General features: G+C 41.7%; 1 protein-coding gene across 1 annotated transcript in view; it reads right to left on the minus strand.

Annotated features, from left to right (window-relative positions):
• Positions 1 to 7,342: 7,342 nt before the first annotated feature.
• The window catches only part of ALS2 (alsin Rho guanine nucleotide exchange factor ALS2), a gene marked incomplete in the record, with an annotated part of 65,822 nt that continues 55,672 nt past the window's right edge, over positions 7,343 to 17,492 (minus strand). The window contains 7 exon segments of the mRNA XM_027773648.1: positions 7,343 to 7,722; positions 9,322 to 9,418; positions 10,247 to 10,396; positions 10,900 to 10,961; positions 11,195 to 11,240; positions 12,408 to 12,584; positions 13,776 to 13,898. Of these exon segments, the coding sequence (XP_027629449.1) occupies positions 7,684 to 7,722; positions 9,322 to 9,418; positions 10,247 to 10,396; positions 10,900 to 10,961; positions 11,195 to 11,240; positions 12,408 to 12,584; positions 13,776 to 13,898 (694 nt within the window).

Below are 17,492 nucleotides of genomic sequence, written 5' to 3' on the forward strand. Positions count from 1 at the left end.
AAGCAGAGCAATAGACAGCGCATAGATCATGCATCCACACCAGCCACGTAGCTCTCAGTGCATCACAGTGCATTTTCCACAGCATTTATTGAGCAAGCCAGGCATGGCGGCACGCTAGGACCCACACCAAAGCAAACAGCCTTGCCTGTGGTGCTGGGGGCTAGGCGCTAGACTAGGATCTCACTCCTGAGGTGGGAGGAGCTGACCTCCAGGGTGGTGACCTTCCCTGTACCTGGTTATATGACTGTAACCTCCTTCCCTGTCAAACTTGAAAACCCGGGCTGAATGGGGATCTTAAAGAGAATCGAATGCAGCACCCTCCTCTTGTAATAAGGCATCTGACACTCACAGAGATGTTCTACAGAGTTAAGAAGCAGTCAAATCCGTTTTCCTTTTTTGTTTCCTTAGTCCTCAAAGAAGCTAGAGTCTGTAACATTTCTTCCTTGCCTCCCTTTTCGTGACTTCTGTACCAATTTGGTCAAGAGGACCTACCAATTTCTACTGTCTTAAGAATGAGAATCTTTTCTTTTTAAAGAATTATTTATTATTATTTTAAAATTTTCTATAGGGTACATGTGTTCACCAGAGAGAAAGAGAGAGAAGACAGCGGAGGTGGGAGGGAGAAAGCAAGCCTCCAGGTCTGACTTGAACTGTGGTTGGCCATGTGAGAATCCACCGCCTCAACCACCACGCCATCTTCTGGCCTCAAGAATGAGAATTCTTGAAGTGAGCGTGCACCCCACCTACATGCAATCCGGTTGGTTAAGTAACATGGGCAGGCTGGTCAGTTCTTGTCATTGACTTGAAGCTACAATACTGTTACTAATTCCTAAGAACTTTGTCCTGAATATTACTTTTAAAATCAGCATATTTGGGCCAGCAGATGGTGTGGCCTTAAAGTACCGGATTCCATATGGCTGACACCACAGTTGGAGTCTTGGACCCAGTGGTTTGAAAAAACTACACCAGGTGTGTGTGCACTCATGTTCAGAATCCCGAGAGGAGGGGGAAGAGAGGGGATTGCAACATGGCCATTCTTCTGGGGGTAATTTCTCACTTTCCCTCTCTCTCTGGTGAGTGCATATGCCCTACAACAAAACAAATAAAATATACTGTTTTTAAAAAATCAGTATTTCCATGAGCTTTTTAAAAAAAGTGTATTTCTTCTCTCTCATGTTTGAGAAAGAAAAGAGACACAGCAGGGCAGCACCCAAACAGGGTCTTGACACCACGGTCCACCCCAGCCTCAGCCATCCCCAGACTAGCGGGCAAACGCATGCTCTGCATACTCAGGAAGGTTGCTAGACTCAAATCCACTATTCTCCCATGTAGGTCAGCCTTTCGAAATTCAGGTTTTATTACTGTGCCACCATCCAGTTCCTCTATTTTTCTTTCTTTTCTTTCTTTCTTTCTTTCTTTCTTTCTTTCTTGCATTAATTGGAGAGAGAGAGAGACACAGAGAGATAGGGGCAGTGAGAAATCATATACACCCACACCCAGAGGGGATGGCCATGCTGCAACCTCTTCTTTAATTCTTTTCTTGGGATTCTGGGCACATGTGCACACACACCTGGTGTGATTTCCAAGTCTCCAGGTCTGGGACTTGAACTGTGGGATCATCTATGTGGGATTCAGAGTCCTTAACCTCCAAGCCATCTGCTGGTCCCCCATTAGCATTTTTAAATGTACTGATTACTATTAAAGGCCCCATCCAACACCCTTATTATGCTTTTTTTTAAAAAAATAATGCTTTTTAATAGAAATTTAGTAAGAAATAGCCCATATAAAAACATCTGGCTTCCTCTGGGCCGAAATGCTGTTGATTGAGACTAGGACCAAAGCTCGGTTTTACCCAACCATCAGGACAAGTCACTTTTCCATATTCAAGAAATTAGCTCCTCAAAGCCACACCTGCTCTGTCAAAATCATTAATTCTCTACATAATTTGATTTACTATGAAACCATTGAACTAGAGTGCCCAGAATTGTATCTTTAGCTATTAAAAGTTACAGTAGGGCTAGACACTTCTAGTAACCGTGAGTTACTTGGCAAGGCTCTTACCTGTACACTGCAAATAAGCAACACTGCTCCTTTCCAGGCAAAAGCTTTAGCAGGAAACACTAGAGGCTGTTAGTAGCTTCCAAAGTCACCCTACTGCACTAGATGAAATCTCGGGACATCCTCTTTGATTTAATCCCCAGACTCCTACCTCAGCCTATGCTCTGCATTACTCACAAACCTTCCCGTCACAAATCTTCTTAAGTATTCCTTGAGCTGAAGGCTGATTTACATCATTTTCAAACTTTATCCTACTACTTTCTCTCTTAAACTGCTTGCATAGAGGTACACCAAATAGCACTATTTTTGTTATTTCAGGGTAAGAGAAAGTAGCATTTTTATTGATTCATTTACAGTATTTTCCATAGGTGAGTGTGCTTGCCAGAGACAGAAAGGAAAATTGAGAAATCACTCCCCTGGGGGGATACCCACATCACAATCTTCTCCTTCGCTCTCCTTTTTGGGATTTTGGACATGCATGCACACACACCTGCTGTGATTTTCAAGTCATTGAGTCCAGGGCTCACACTGCGGTTGGCCATGTGGAAATTCAGTGCCCTAACCACCCCGCCATCTGCTGATCCCAAGCATTTTTATTTTAATGGAAGGGAAATTGGTAGAGATAACCCAGAGTTGAGCGAACCCATTAACCTCATTAATTTCCTCATGTAATGATGAGTAAATGATGGGAGACTCTTCAGCTAACAAAAACGAGGCCCATAGGAAACAGTTCCTTCTGGTTGGTCCCCGAACAAGCCACTGCTCTGACCTTAACAAATAGTGAGTCCATTCTCTACCTCAGAGCAAAGCTATGCAATTTGCAAATTTCATACTGCAGGGAGGGGTCATTTGGTCATTCGAGGCAGATATGCAAAGAACAAGAGGAAGGACCCTGCAACAGTATGCTAAAGGTAAAGATCAAATGGTAATTATTAAAGGTTTATCAGCCTTTTTACCTCAAATGTAAGACATGGCTTTCCTTCTCCTCTGAAGTAGATGGAAACACAGGTAACACATTTGTGAGTGTTTCTGGTACTGCGTATTTTATCAAAAACACTTAATTGTAGTATTTTCAATTTTTAGCTCATTTTTAAACAACTTTTCTTTTTAAATTTAGTTTGCAGTAGGGTGTGTGCACTCACTAGAGAGAGAGAGAGAGAGAGAGAGAGAGAGAGAGAGAAACTACACACCAAGCTGCATCTTGAGCCTTCAGGTGACCCCAGATCAGGGTGACATACATGACTAGTCTACTCAGGGAGACCTCAACTTGAATTGGGAACCTTCCCATGTCAATCAGCTTTGCAGAGCATTGCATTTTTACCTCTGGGTCACCACCTGGCTCCTTTAAGAACTTGTATGGCATAATCCAGTTATGAAATGCTGTCTCTGGGCAGCTGTAGTAGGAAAGAGCATGGAATTAGAGTAGGGCAGTTCTAGGTCAGAGGGCCGGCTCTGGCAGTGAGCACATCACAGCCAGTCTTGTCTGCAAAACTGAGAGAAGTGGATTAACCCGTACTTCCCAGAGATGCTGCAAGCTTTCATCATGCATGTGAAAAGTCCTTGTAAATTACTCCGTATTAGGTATTTCTTTTTCTTTTTTTGTAAGAGAGATTTTTGCTATAGGGCACACAAGCTCGCCAGATAGAAACAGAAAGCAAAAAATCACCCCCTAGGGGGGAAGGCCACGCCACAATCCCTTCTCCATTGTCCTCTTGAGCCTCTGGGTCCAGGACTCAAACCATGGTTGACTACGTAGGAATGCAGCAATGTAACCATTACACCATCTGTTGGCCCCTGCACGTTAGGTATTTCTATTTACAGTCACTGGTCTGGAGATTTAGTTTTCTCCAAGAGACTTGAAAACATATAGCGGTGAAAAGTATACCATATGAAGGGCTAAAATAACTGGACAGTTTCATTCGAGACTCCAGGAAAAGGATGATTTATACTGTTTTTCTTAGAACAGAGACAGCCTACCATTATTTGAGAATTTCCCAGGGTCTATTTGTCTTAAATTTTTTTTTTTTTTAAACAATGACCATTATCTTTTGTTGTTGTTGTTGTTGTTGAGGTTTTCGCTATAGGGCATGTGTGCTTGCCAGAGACAGAGAGAGACACAGAGACAGAAAGTGAGAAATCACCCCTCCCAGGGGGGATGGCCACGCCGCAATCCCCTCTCCTCCATTCTCCTCTCAGGATCATGGGCACGCACGCACACGCACCTGGCGTGAGTTTAAGCCACTGGGTCCGGGACTTGAACTGCGGTCGACTACATGGGAGTCCAGTGACATAGCCATTACACTAACTGCTGGTTCCAATGACCATTATCTTAAATTATCTTTGTTTCTTTCTTTCCCCCTATTTTTAAAGTTTTCTTTCTTTCATGACAGAGACAAGCCCTCTGAACAGGTCTCACGCTGCACTCCCCACCCCACCGTTCCACTTTCCCAATCAGGATCGTAGGTATGTACACCCAGCACGCACAGGTCAGCAGGGGGAACCAAACCTGCAATCTGTTGTGTGGATCCAGCACTGCTTGAACAGTACATTTCTGCTGCAATGAGCCACTGTCTGTCCATTTCTGAGTATTAACCCTGATTCTTTTTTTTTTTTTTTTTAAGAGAGACTTCTTGCTTCAGGGTACATGCAGTCATCAGAGAGATAAGAGAGACAAAAAGCAAGAAATCACCCCCCAGGAGGGAATCTCCTCCACTCTCGTCTTAGGATTTTGGGCACACACACACACACCCAGTGTGTGTGAAGCCACCAGGTCCAGGACTCAAACCAGTCAACTACGTGAGAGTCCAGCTACGTAACCATTATGCCATCTGCTGATCCTACCCCTGACTCTTTCTTAAGGAGTTAAGTGTTCAATGAATTTGTCTTCGCCAGTCAAATGTGGTATTTGTGTTTGTTCACAAAAGCCAAAACAACCCTCAATGGAAAGGCAGTGTTTAACAGGAACTAAGTTTTGAGGGACCAGTGACGTAGCCACTGTGGTTGACTCCTATGTGGTTGACCACGGTTTGAGTCCCGGACCTTAAATTCATGCCTGGCACATGTGTGTATGTGCCTAAGATCCCAGGAGGACGATGGAGGAGAAAGGACTGTGGCGTGGTCATCCTCCCTAGGGTGATGATTTCTTGCTTTTTCTCTCTGGAGAGCACACACACCCTATAGCAAAAACCTCTCAAAAAAATAAATAAATAAAAAAGAAAGAAAGAAACTAAGTTTTGAGGTCGTTCTGGTAGAAGGTAGCAGGAAGATGGGAAGCCTCCTGAGAAAACACTACAACTAGGAGATGAATTAGTGCCTAATACGCCTTTTCTCTTTTTTAAAGTTTCTTTTGTGAGACAGAGAAACATCTTCAATAAGGTCTCATGCCACAACTGCCCCCCACCCCGCTCCACCCCCACCCCCCCAGGATCATGAGCATGTGCCTGGAGGTAAGGTCTACTCAGGAACCAAAACCATGATCGTCCATATGGATCCAGCATCACTTTAGTATGTTACTGCTGCGAGGCTGAGCTAGCTGGAACGCCTGGCATTTCCAGCCAGGATTTTCTTATGACGGAGCATGTGAAAGAGAAAGAGAAAAAAGCCACCCTTCCACAGGATCTGGCTATGCTACAATCCACTTGCTCCAGCTTCCAGATCTCAGGCACTCACATGCACCTGGTGGGTTTCAGGTCACTAGGCTGGGGATGTGAACCATGGTTGCCATGTAGGATATAGCTTTTCCTGATAGTGCATTATTGGTGCATCACAGAACCACCCCTAACCAGAACTTTAAATCCTTGCTCTTCCCTTTCCTGAATCTGTTTAGGAGCAAAAACAAACCAACTCTGGTTCAAAGAAATAGAGATTTAAAATCCTTGTCCTGGAGTTACTAGAATCAGAAAACTAATTTGTTATTTGCCAACAAAAGTGCTATAATTATGTTTATGTTTGTTACCAAGAAAGAGTTCTCAGGCCAGCAGGTGACATGAAGGTTAAGGTGGCCATGCAGTTTGAGCCCTGGATTCCACGGCCTGAAAATCACACTGGGCATGAGTACATGTGTGCCCAAAATCCTGACCGAAGAATGGCAGAGAAGGGACTGCCATGTGGCCACCCCCAAGGGGGTGATTTCTCACTTCTCTCTGATGAGTGCACACACCGTACAGGAAAACTGACGGGTAAAAAAAGAAAGAGAGAAAGAGGGATCTCTAAACCCCAGAGGGGCTCTGAAGGCCAGTACAAAGAAGCCTGGATTACAAGAGGCTTAGAAATACTAAGCCTGGATTTCCTTTCATATTTTTAGGCTGCACTATGCCATTTTTTCTACAATCATAAAACCACCACATAAAGATGAATGTCTTTTATTATGAAAATTGCTGTTACATTACAGCTAACATTCCGAAACAGTATTGTAATAAACACTTGTCTTGATTATAAAGTAGAGCAGAAACCATGATCCTTTTTCAAAAGTAATGAACATGTGCTGAGTTATTTAAGGTAAATCAGGTCACTCCGTATGCTCACCATGTATACAGATGAGATGAGGTGAAAAGAGCACCTATGTTATTCCAAACAACTACTAGTGTTACTTGTACAGTGTAAACCAACAGCTTACAATGGGACATTTTTAAAAAACCAAAAAGCAGCACACTAAAATGCTGTGGTGCCACAATACTTTAGAGATGGGAAAAGCCAGAGCTTATTTCCTTTTTCTTCCCATCTGTGAGTTCAGTGCGAGGTATAGGGAAGAACCACACGAGGCTGGAGATCGATGCAGATCTCTGCTTCCATATTTCCCAATCTGAATCCTATCCCAAAATAGCCTGCATGCAGAAGCTCTTCCAGCTCACATCAGCAGGCCTCAGAGTACAGCGTTTGCACATGGACGAATGAGGCTCCCTCAGGCTCCGAGTCAGCGTCTGAATTCCAGTGTTTTCACTCTCCGCAGCATGATGAGGAAACTAAGAACAAAATTCCTATGTTCTTTTTCATCAGAAGAGCAGAAGACTCCTATTTGGATGTGTTTCCTATTTTGGGGTCAGGATGTGGTATTCACTACACAGAGCCTTTCCCGTCATGAATACCCTGATGGAAATGCTTAGAAAAAGTTTAAAACTGCAGTTTAAACGTTTCTCTTTCCCCTCCCACAGCAATGAAGCATGATGCACACTGGGTTGAAAGGGACCGGGGAGGCAGAGTGTGGCTACTACAGTTTCAAGTACAATCTGGTCCTTGCAAAGGGATCTGGAGTAATTGCAGTTGAATTCTTCACACCAGAAACACAAAAATATTCATCAACTTCTTTAATGTAAGAGACTATACTGGGAACTTTTCCGTAACTTCATGTAGCCAACCTGTGCTTTACCGTGGGAAGGAAGATGTTCTCTCCAATGGTAAATATGATCTCTATCTCCTTTTCTTTTCGATCTTTCCTTCAAATTCTACAGTCTTGTCTTCTTTCTGGGCTCAGGGTTCTGATTATTATTAATAAGGCTCAAAAATACAACAAAAATAATACAGAGTCCTTTCTAATTTCAACACCACTCCTTTGCCACTACAGAAAGACTCCAGATGGTACCATTAATACTCTACAGTAGATAATCCAGTTTTCAGCTCTTCTGCAGCCTAGTTAAGCTTCTCACGCTGGATCTGGTAGTAACAAGCCTGAAAAGAAGTTCAAAACAATTTTAAATGATGTTTTAAAGAGATTATACAAACAGAGCAGCACATGTGGGACTGAGAAAAGAACATCTCTTACCAATTCTGATGGCCCAACAAATTCAGTTGCTTTCACTTTTCTGTTTCCTTCTAGTCCCACTATTCTTTGGCTATCTTTTGCTTAGTTGTCATTAGTATAGATAAAACCCAGTACACTTTCCCTCAAATTCTAAAACAAATAAAGATTCTTTATAAGCTGTATGTGTTCTTTATCAAGTAGAAGTGCCATAATTTGCCACTATTTCCTGGGCATTCAGGGTATGTTGATCATTTAATGGTACAATATAACAACTATAATCAAAATCATGTAGTATGTTTAATAAGCATAGAGATTAAGCATCATTACAGATGTAGTGAGTCAGATTTCCAGGAATGATTTTTTTTAATTGCCAGAGGGTGTGTGCACTTACCAGAGAGAAGGATAGAGAGACAGAAAGAGAGAGAGAAAGGGGGAGAGAGAGAGAGAGAGAGAGAGAAAGCACCCCTCATTGAAAAAAGGAGCACGATCACACCACAATCCTCCATATTTTAGTCCTGTCAAAATTCGGAGCATACATAAACACATGCCCACCCAATGTGTTTTAAAAGCCACCAGGGCTGGGACTCAAACTGAAGTTGGCCATGTGGAATCCAGCTCCCTTAACCACCAGGTTACCAGGCTGGCCCAGAATGAATTAAGGAGTTCCCTCAGTGACAAGTAGTCATTCATCACTGAATAATGGGGATATGTCCTAAGAAATGCATCATTAGATGATTCTGTCATCGTGGGAACATCAGAGAATGCACTTCCATAAACCTAGATGGTAGAGCCCACTACACAGCCCGGCTATACGGTACAGCCCGGCTATACGAGACAAAGATTTTTGCCTTAAGGAACCACCACTGAACACACAGTCGACTGCTGACTCAAATATCACGCAGCACATGACTATATCTAGGTTTGGGGATTACTCATATTATAACAAACACCATATCCAGATAATATATGGCTCCCATTCTTTAATTCCTTAGGATAAATCTCTAGGAATAGGCTACTGATTCAAACTTCACAAACTTTTTTTTGTGTGCCTGCCAGAGGCTGCGTGCACTTGCCAGACAGATGGAGAGACAGAGAAAGGGAGAGGGAGAAAGCCACACCCGACGGACACAGACATGCTGCTATCTCTTCTCTTCCACTTCTCCACTTTGTCAAGATTTTGTGCCTGCATGTACACACATCCGGGATAGTTTTCAAGTCAACAGAACCAGGATTCGAACTACGGTTGGCTATGTGAGCTCTGGCTCCCTTAATCACAAGGCTTCGGGTCAGCCCAAGGACTTTTTTTTTTTTAAAGATTTTTGACAAAAGATGCACATGCTCATCAGAGAAAGACAAAGAGAGAAGGAAAGTAAGCAATCACCCTAGGACAGACACCCGGTGTGTTTTTCAAGCTGCTGGGTCTGGGACTCAGCTATGTGGAATCCAGACTCCTAACCAGCATGCCACCTGCTGGGCTCAAGGACAGATTTTAAGATTAGAAACTACTAAATAATATCCACACTTACCTTCAGGGTGGTAAACATTATTCCTTGTTCCCCATGCTGAAGATAGGGGTCCATCAGATCCTCAATAAGGTGTACCTCAGAGCCTAAATTCCTAATCCTGCCCAAAGAGAAAAAGGTGCTAAGTTATCTCTGCTTATATCCATACTCCTTTTTTTTTTTTTTTGAGAGGTTTTTGCTACAGGGCATGTGGGTCACCCGACAGAGAGAGACAGAGACAGAGAGAGAAAGTGAGAAATCACGCCCCCCAGGGGGGATGGCCACGCCGCAATCTCTTCTCCTCCGTTCTCCTCTCGGGATCTTGGGCATGTATGCACACGTGCCTGGCGTGAATTTTTTAAGTCACCAGGTCCGGGACGCGAACTGCGGTCGACTACGTGGGAGTCCAGCGACATAGCCATTACGCTAACTGCTGGTCCCTCCATACTCCTTTGATGGGAAAAGAACAAACAGCTCAGGGGCTGGCAAGTGGCATGGTGGTTAGGGGCACTGGACTCCCACATGATCGACCATGGTTCAAGTCCCAGACCTGGCAGCTTGCTTTCTTACTTATTGTTTCTCTCTCTCTGTGTCCCTCTCTGGTCAAATTTAAATAAATACATAAATAAATATATAAGAAAGAAAGAAAGAAAGGAAGGAAGGAAGGAAGGAAGGAAGGAAGAAGGAAAGAAAGAAAGAAAGAAAGAAAGAAAGAAAGAAAGAAAGAAAGAAAGAAAGAAAGTAAGTTAGTTAAGTAAAATAATCCTTTAAAAATAATAATAAAAGGAACAAGCAGCTTAATAAAAAATAATACACAGAATGGGTTAACAGAAGTGGATTTTTTTTCCCTAGTAGGAGAGCATATTCCTGTCATCAGTTCAGAAAAAGCAAGGAGCAGACACAATAAAATAATGCCTCACTGATAATAAAATCAGCATAAACTGGTTACCTGGCCCGTAGCACCACATATAAGAAAACAGGGAACAAGTCATCCATGGACCATAAGAAGTCTTCTTGGAGTGACGCCAGGACACTCTGAGAGATCTCCTCAAAGGTCTGTTGAATGACCTTGAGTTTGTCTGATGGGGTAAAGGTTGTGCTGTCATAAAGGAAAAAAAATACAAAAAGAACTCCTGTAACATTATTAGGGCCGTTTTCTATTCTTTTTTTACTACATTCTCTCCTGGAACTCACAGGCCTGAAAGTGGACACAGCGAGCACAATGAGTCACTAGAAGGGGCAATCTCTGTAATCCAATTGTCTGTGGTTCGCATGGAAGAGACTTTAAATCACATACTGTCTCCTTTTACCCACATGGAATCCTATTCTCCTAAAATAAACCTCTTAGCTGAGAAGTTTGGTTAGCTTCCCATTTGGGAAGATGTGATTATATAAATAAAAATTTGAATAAACTCTCTACCCCTTTTGAAAAGGCAAGGGCATTTCAGAGTAAGAGACAAGTAGTCTCCAGGTTGAATCTAACACCATCTGGGAGTTAAGGTGTGGGGGAGTGCTTACAGCTTAGATGGGAGCAAATCTTATTAGTACCTTAATGGACTATTACTTTCATTTGCATGATCTTTCAAAAAAATCAGAGATTACCTGATCTGCTGCAGACATTCTACCGCTGAGGCAAAACATGCATCTTTTGTGGTTGGTAAAACCTGCAAAAGGAGAATTAGTGAAGGTCAAATAGGAAAGGTTTCTGTAACAACAATAAAAACAAGTGATATTAATACAGAGTGCACACTGCACATCTTTGGTAATACCTGATACTGTCACATGCTTGGGTATTATTCTACCAAAATAAAACAGATTTTTTTTTTGGAGTGGACTATATTGAATCCTTTACAACAAAGCAAAGCACATTTGCTGAGAACACTAAAGTCTACCATACCTTTTTACTCTCTCCAAGGATTGACAAGGTCACTGGCCAAAATTTTCTACAATAAAAATAATTAATGTTCATCAGTTGTTTCTTATTGTAGATAAATTCCCATAAAAAGAGTTGATGGCTATACTGTTTCCATGTCCCCATTAAAAATAACTGTTCCACATATAGGTTCAGTTTTAATGAACATTCTAGAAGAAATTTAAGAGTTTCTATGCTATTCCTAAGGGATTTATTATTTTCTACTCCAATAATCCTACAAATTACAGACATTACCAAATATAGGCCAAACTCTTTCCTTCACTCAGTTTAATCTGATTTTTACTATTAAATTCATCTCTTGAAAACATTTACTTTCCAATTAAGGTTCACTCATTTTTTTGATAGCACAAATACATAATTATGGAGTGGGGCATCTGCTTTATTACTGCCCTACATAAAAAGCATACTCTTTTAGTATTCCCCTGTTGTAATAAGAAATTATAGCTTACAACCAAAAGAATACTTCTAAAAGTTTTAAATTAAAAATTTCAGATGGAAAGGGAGAGAAGAAGAATAAATGCAAAATATAGAATAAAATTAATTTACATATATTACTTTACTATAGAAATTATGAAATATGGAGACCAGCAGATGGCATAGTGGTTATGCTGCTGGACTCCCACATTTTGAGTCCCAGACCCAACGGCTTAAAACTCACACCAGGCACCTTTACGTGCATGCCCAAAATCCTGAGAGAATGGAGGAGAAGAGACTGTGGCATGGCCACCCACTATGGTGGGAGGGTGATTTCTCGATTGCTGTCTCTGTCTTTCTGGCGAGCACACATGACCTATAGCAAAAATCTCTCTCTCAAAAAAAAATGATGAAATATGTAAAAATGGGAAAAAATATAAAAATTAAAAAATGACTATCGGACAGGATAACTTGTAGTGTTTGTATATTTTTAGTGTATTTTTTTGTATTATTATTGTATTTTATATAAATATATAAAAGTCTAAGAATAAAGACATTCAGAAGGTTAAGCAGATTTCATATTCATCTCTAAAATCTTAGGAAGTAAAGATTAAATACCACTATTTTGCTGAATAAGAGATAGCAAATAGTAAAAAACTACAAATAATATATATAATTAGATACCAAAGTATCGAATTCCTGATTATGCTGTCTACATTTTAAATTAAAACCATTTGGTTCTGCTCATCACTACCGTACTTACCTCTGCACCCCAAGAAAGCCCAGGAGAGCAATGTCTGGCTGCTTATTCAGTCGCAGGACACATTCCCAGTAAACGTCTTCCTCACGATCGTTATCCAAAGCGTAAAGCATGAACAGTGGTGGGTAGAGCCGAGGGAGCAGCACAGGAAGCAGCAATCCGGAACTTGTTACTACATAACTACAAAATATGGAAGGGGGAGGAAAGCATTCATGTTAAATTTAAATATGAACTCAAAGACAGAGCTTCTGTTTCAAAAAGTCAAAAGTAAAGACAGGGGACCAGCAGTTAGCGTAATGGCTATGTCACTGGACTCCCACATGGTAGACTGTAGTTCAAGTCCCGGACCTGGCAGCTTAAACTCATGCCGGGCGCGTGTGCGTGCGTGCCCAAGATCCTGAGAGGAGAATAGAGGAGAAGGGATTGCGGCATGGGCATTTCCCCTGGGTGGTGATTTCTCGCTTTTTGTCTATCTCTCTCTGCCTTTCTAGTGAATGCTCTATAACAAAACAATCTCTCAAAAAACAAAGATGGGAATTTTTTTCTTTTCTTTTTTTTTTTGAGACAGTGAATGCCCTATAACAAAACAATCTCTCAAAAAACAAAGCAAAGATGGGAATTTTTTTCTTTCTTTTTTTTTTTTTTTTTTTTTGAGAGATTTTTGCTATAGGGCGCATGGGCTCTCCAGAAAGGCAGAGAGAGACAGAGAGCAAGAAATCACCCCCCAGAGGGGATGGCCACGCCACAACCCTTTCCTTCCATTCTCCTCTCAGGATCTTGGGCATGCATGGACCTGTGCCCGGCGTGAGTTTAAGCCACCAGGTCCGGGACTCGAACTGTAGTCAACTACATGGGAGTCCAGTGATATAGCCATTACGCTAACTGCTGGTCTCAAGATGGGAAATTTTAAAGAACTTGGAATATACCCTTGTCACCCCTGAGATCCCTCTTCCTTCGTCCTCCTCCAGCTCACTGGGACCTCGGATGTTCAAATGCCTGACATGGGGGTCCAAATCCATGGTTACCTATGGTCCCAGAACTTTGTCTTGGACCAACTGTGAATTCTTCTCATTAACTCAAAATCTAACTCAAAACCTGCTTTGTTTCCCTGTTAGGCCCATTTCTCTGTGGTTATTTCAGGTCAGCAATGCTGTTATTTGCAAAACAGCCTTTGTGCCCAGATAATTTGTGGCTGCTCTCTCTAGTCTCTCTCATTGGCTAATAACACCTCAGAGTTCCCTAACCCAATCATATCATTTTAGAAATGAGGAAACAGAGCTAGAGAAAACAGCTTATCCTGGGACTCAGGATAAAAATGTCTAGTTAGTCCCCAACCCCCTTCTTCATTATCTCCACCCAAGTCCCATTTACCCTGGCTCTGGTGATTCAGATCTAGAATCTGACTTCCCAGTACAAAAGGATTTCCTTTCAGTCGGCAGAGGAGCAGAGAGAGGAATTGTGCTGCCCTCTTCAGGAAGCTCGGGAAATAAGAACCTGAAGAAAAATAGAAAATATAATTACACAATGACACCTCTAGAATTGCTGAAAAGAGTACAGCACATTTTCATGAGTTAATCTAAGAATCTATGAAACCAAACTTTATTATCAATTAGTTTAGTTCCCTGAAACTTTTTTTTTTTTTTTTTTTTTAAGAGAGCTCCTTGCTACAGTGTGTGTGTGTGCTCACAGGAGAGGCATCCCCCCAGGGGGATGGCCATGCCACAGTCCCTTCTTCTTCATTCTCCTCTTAGGACTTTAGGCATGCACACGTGTCTGGGGTGAGTTTTAAGCTGCCAGGTCGGGAGCCTGAACTGCAGGTAACTATGTGGGAGTCCAGCAATGTTACCATTATGACATTTGCTGGTCCCTCCCTGAGATTAACTGATGCCTTCTTACAGGAGAAAATGAGAACGCAGCTAATGAATAATATCACTGAACATTTTCATGTGCTGTGGTTTCGTCTGCCTAGATACTAGGGAATGGAGACTTTCTGATCCATATGAGTTATGTGTTCCTTACTGACAAATACCATGTGAGATCAATCTGAATTAACTATAAGCAGAGATCATTATTTTCAGAATACATGCAAATACCACTGGAAACTACCTAAATTTTCTACATAAGGGAAAATATGGTTAAGTAAACTATAGAAGACAAAGTAAAATTTTTAAATGTGTTTTTTTTGTTTTTACCTTTTTTTTTTTTAAATGAAAAAAAAGCACCCGAAGGAGGGAGACAGACAGAAAGACACAGTTGTTTTGATGGGGTCTTGCAATATCTCGCGCCTCCTTGCCCCAGCCTTCCAGTAAACTAGGAACATAGGTGTGTGACCCCATTGCTTGTGTTGGGTCCTAAGCCCAGACGTCCCACATGGCCACAGCTATCTTGTACCAGCACCCTACTGCTTCTATCACCAATGGCTGGGCCCCTGAAAATGTTTTTTCTTTTTAAAGTCAAGTTGCTGAAAATTAATTTTCCAGATGATTAAGGGGCTAATTTTTTTTTCAATCTGCCTTAGGGCACATGGGTTTGCCAGAAAGATAGAGAGACAAACACAGTGGAAAAGTGAGAAATCACCCCTCACGAGGATGGATACAACACAATCCCTTTTCCTCCATTCTCTTCCCAGGATCTTGGGCATACACACACAAGCACCCAGTGTGATTTTCAAGTCACAGGGTCCAGGACTTGAACTCTGGTCAACCACACTGTGGGTTCTAGCAATGAAACCGCTAAGTCATGTGCTGGTTCCAAGGGGCAAATTGTTGAGGACTCCTTTTTTTTTTTTCTCCCAGGCTCTGAGTTTTAGATTCTCTATCTTAGACTTTACCCCTGACTTTTTTTCATGCTGAAGGCCTCTACTATAAATAAGTTTATTGTCTTTGTTTTTACAGACTTAAATCTTTACCCTTTAGAGGCAGACTGTAATCTTCTCTATTCATGTAGACTATAACATGCCTTCCCTCTGCCCTAATTTCATAACTCAGAAAACTATGGAAGGTCAGAAAGTTCGTCTTTATCATATATATCTATTGAAGGTGCTGAAACACTCCAGACCAGTGATCTTTTCAGTAGACCACACTTAATGCTTCCAAACCTGAAACCTTTCCAAATGCATTCATCCATTTGTAATAATACAAGGACGTTTCTGAGACAATTTAATAAATTTTGGTATAATTATCTCAATAATATGTACTCAGAAACTCAGTAACAGATTTTGCATCTCACAAGTTCAGATTTGCTTGCTGCCTGGAACTCTGTTCCCCAAGATGTTTACTGGCTCCCTTAGTTGCCTTCTAATGTTACCATTATGACATTTGCTGGTCCCTCCCTGAGATTAACTGATGCCTTCTTACAGGAGAAAATGAGAACGCAGCTAATGAATAATATCACTGAACATTTTCATGTGCTGTGGTTTCGTCTGCCTAGATACTAGGGAATGGAGACTTTCTGATCCATATGAGTTATGTGTTCCTTACTGACAAATACCATGTGAGATCAATCTGAATTAACTATAAGCAGAGATCATTATTTTCAGAATACATGCAAATACCACTGGAAACTACCTAAATTTTCTACATAAGGGAAAATATGGTTAAGTAAACTATAGAAGACAAAGTAAAATTTTTAAATGTGTTTTTTTTGTTTTTACCTTTTTTTTTTTTAAATGAAAAAAAAGCACCCGAAGGAGGGAGACAGACAGAAAGACACAGTTGTTTTGATGGGGTCTTGCAATATCTCGCGCCTCCTTGCCCCAGCCTTCCAGTAAACTAGGAACATAGGTGTGTGACCCCATTGCTTGTGTTGGGTCCTAAGCCCAGACGTCCCACATGGCCACAGCTATCTTGTACCAGCACCCTACTGCTTCTATCACCAATGGCTGGGCCCCTGAAAATGTTTTTTCTTTTTAAAGTCAAGTTGCTGAAAATTAATTTTCCAGATGATTAAGGGGCTAATTTTTTTTTCAATCTGCCTTAGGGCACATGGGTTTGCCAGAAAGATAGAGAGACAAACACAGTGGAAAAGTGAGAAATCACCCCTCACGAGGATGGATACAACACAATCCCTTTTCCTCCATTCTCTTCCCAGGATCTTGGGCATACACACACAAGCACCCAGTGTGATTTTCAAGTCACAGGGTCCAGGACTTGAACTCTGGTCAACCACACTGTGGGTTCTAGCAATGAAACCGCTAAGTCATGTGCTGGTTCCAAGGGGCAAATTGTTGAGGACTCCTTTTTTTTTTTTCTCCCAGGCTCTGAGTTTTAGATTCTCTATCTTAGACTTTACCCCTGACTTTTTTTCATGCTGAAGGCCTCTACTATAAATAAGTTTATTGTCTTTGTTTTTACAGACTTAAATCTTTACCCTTTAGAGGCAGACTGTAATCTTCTCTATTCATGTAGACTATAACATGCCTTCCCTCTGCCCTAATTTCATAACTCAGAAAACTATGGAAGGTCAGAAAGTTCGTCTTTATCATATATATCTATTGAAGGTGCTGAAACACTCCAGACCAGTGATCTTTTCAGTAGACCACACTTAATGCTTCCAAACCTGAAACCTTTCCAAATGCATTCATCCATTTGTAATAATACAAGGACGTTTCTGAGACAATTTAATAAATTTTGGTATAATTATCTCAATAATATGTACTCAGAAACTCAGTAACAGATTTTGCATCTCACAAGTTCAGATTTGCTTGCTGCCTGGAACTCTGTTCCCCAAGATGTTTACTGGCTCCCTTAGTTGCCTTCTGCAAGGTCTCTGTTCAAATACCATCTTATTACTCAGACTTTCCTGGTCTAGTTTAGAACAGCAGGATTGGGAACCAGCAGTTAGCGTAATGGCTATGTTGCTGGACTCCCATGTAGTCAACCGCGGTTCGCGTCCCGGACCCGGTGGCTTAGAACTCACACCGGGCGTGTGTGCGTGCATGCCCAGGATCCCAAGAGGAGGATGCAGGAGAAGGGATTGCAGTGTGACCATCCCCCCTGGGGGGTGATTTCTCGCTTTCTGTCTCTATGTCTCTCTCTGTCTGGCGAGCGCACACGCCCTATAGCGAAAACCTCTCAAAAAAAAAAAAAA

Source organism: Tupaia chinensis, unplaced genomic scaffold, assembly GCF_000334495.1.
Source record: "Tupaia chinensis unplaced genomic scaffold, TupChi_1.0 Scaffold000361_2, whole genome shotgun sequence".
Taxonomy (NCBI): domain Eukaryota; kingdom Metazoa; phylum Chordata; class Mammalia; order Scandentia; family Tupaiidae; genus Tupaia; species Tupaia belangeri.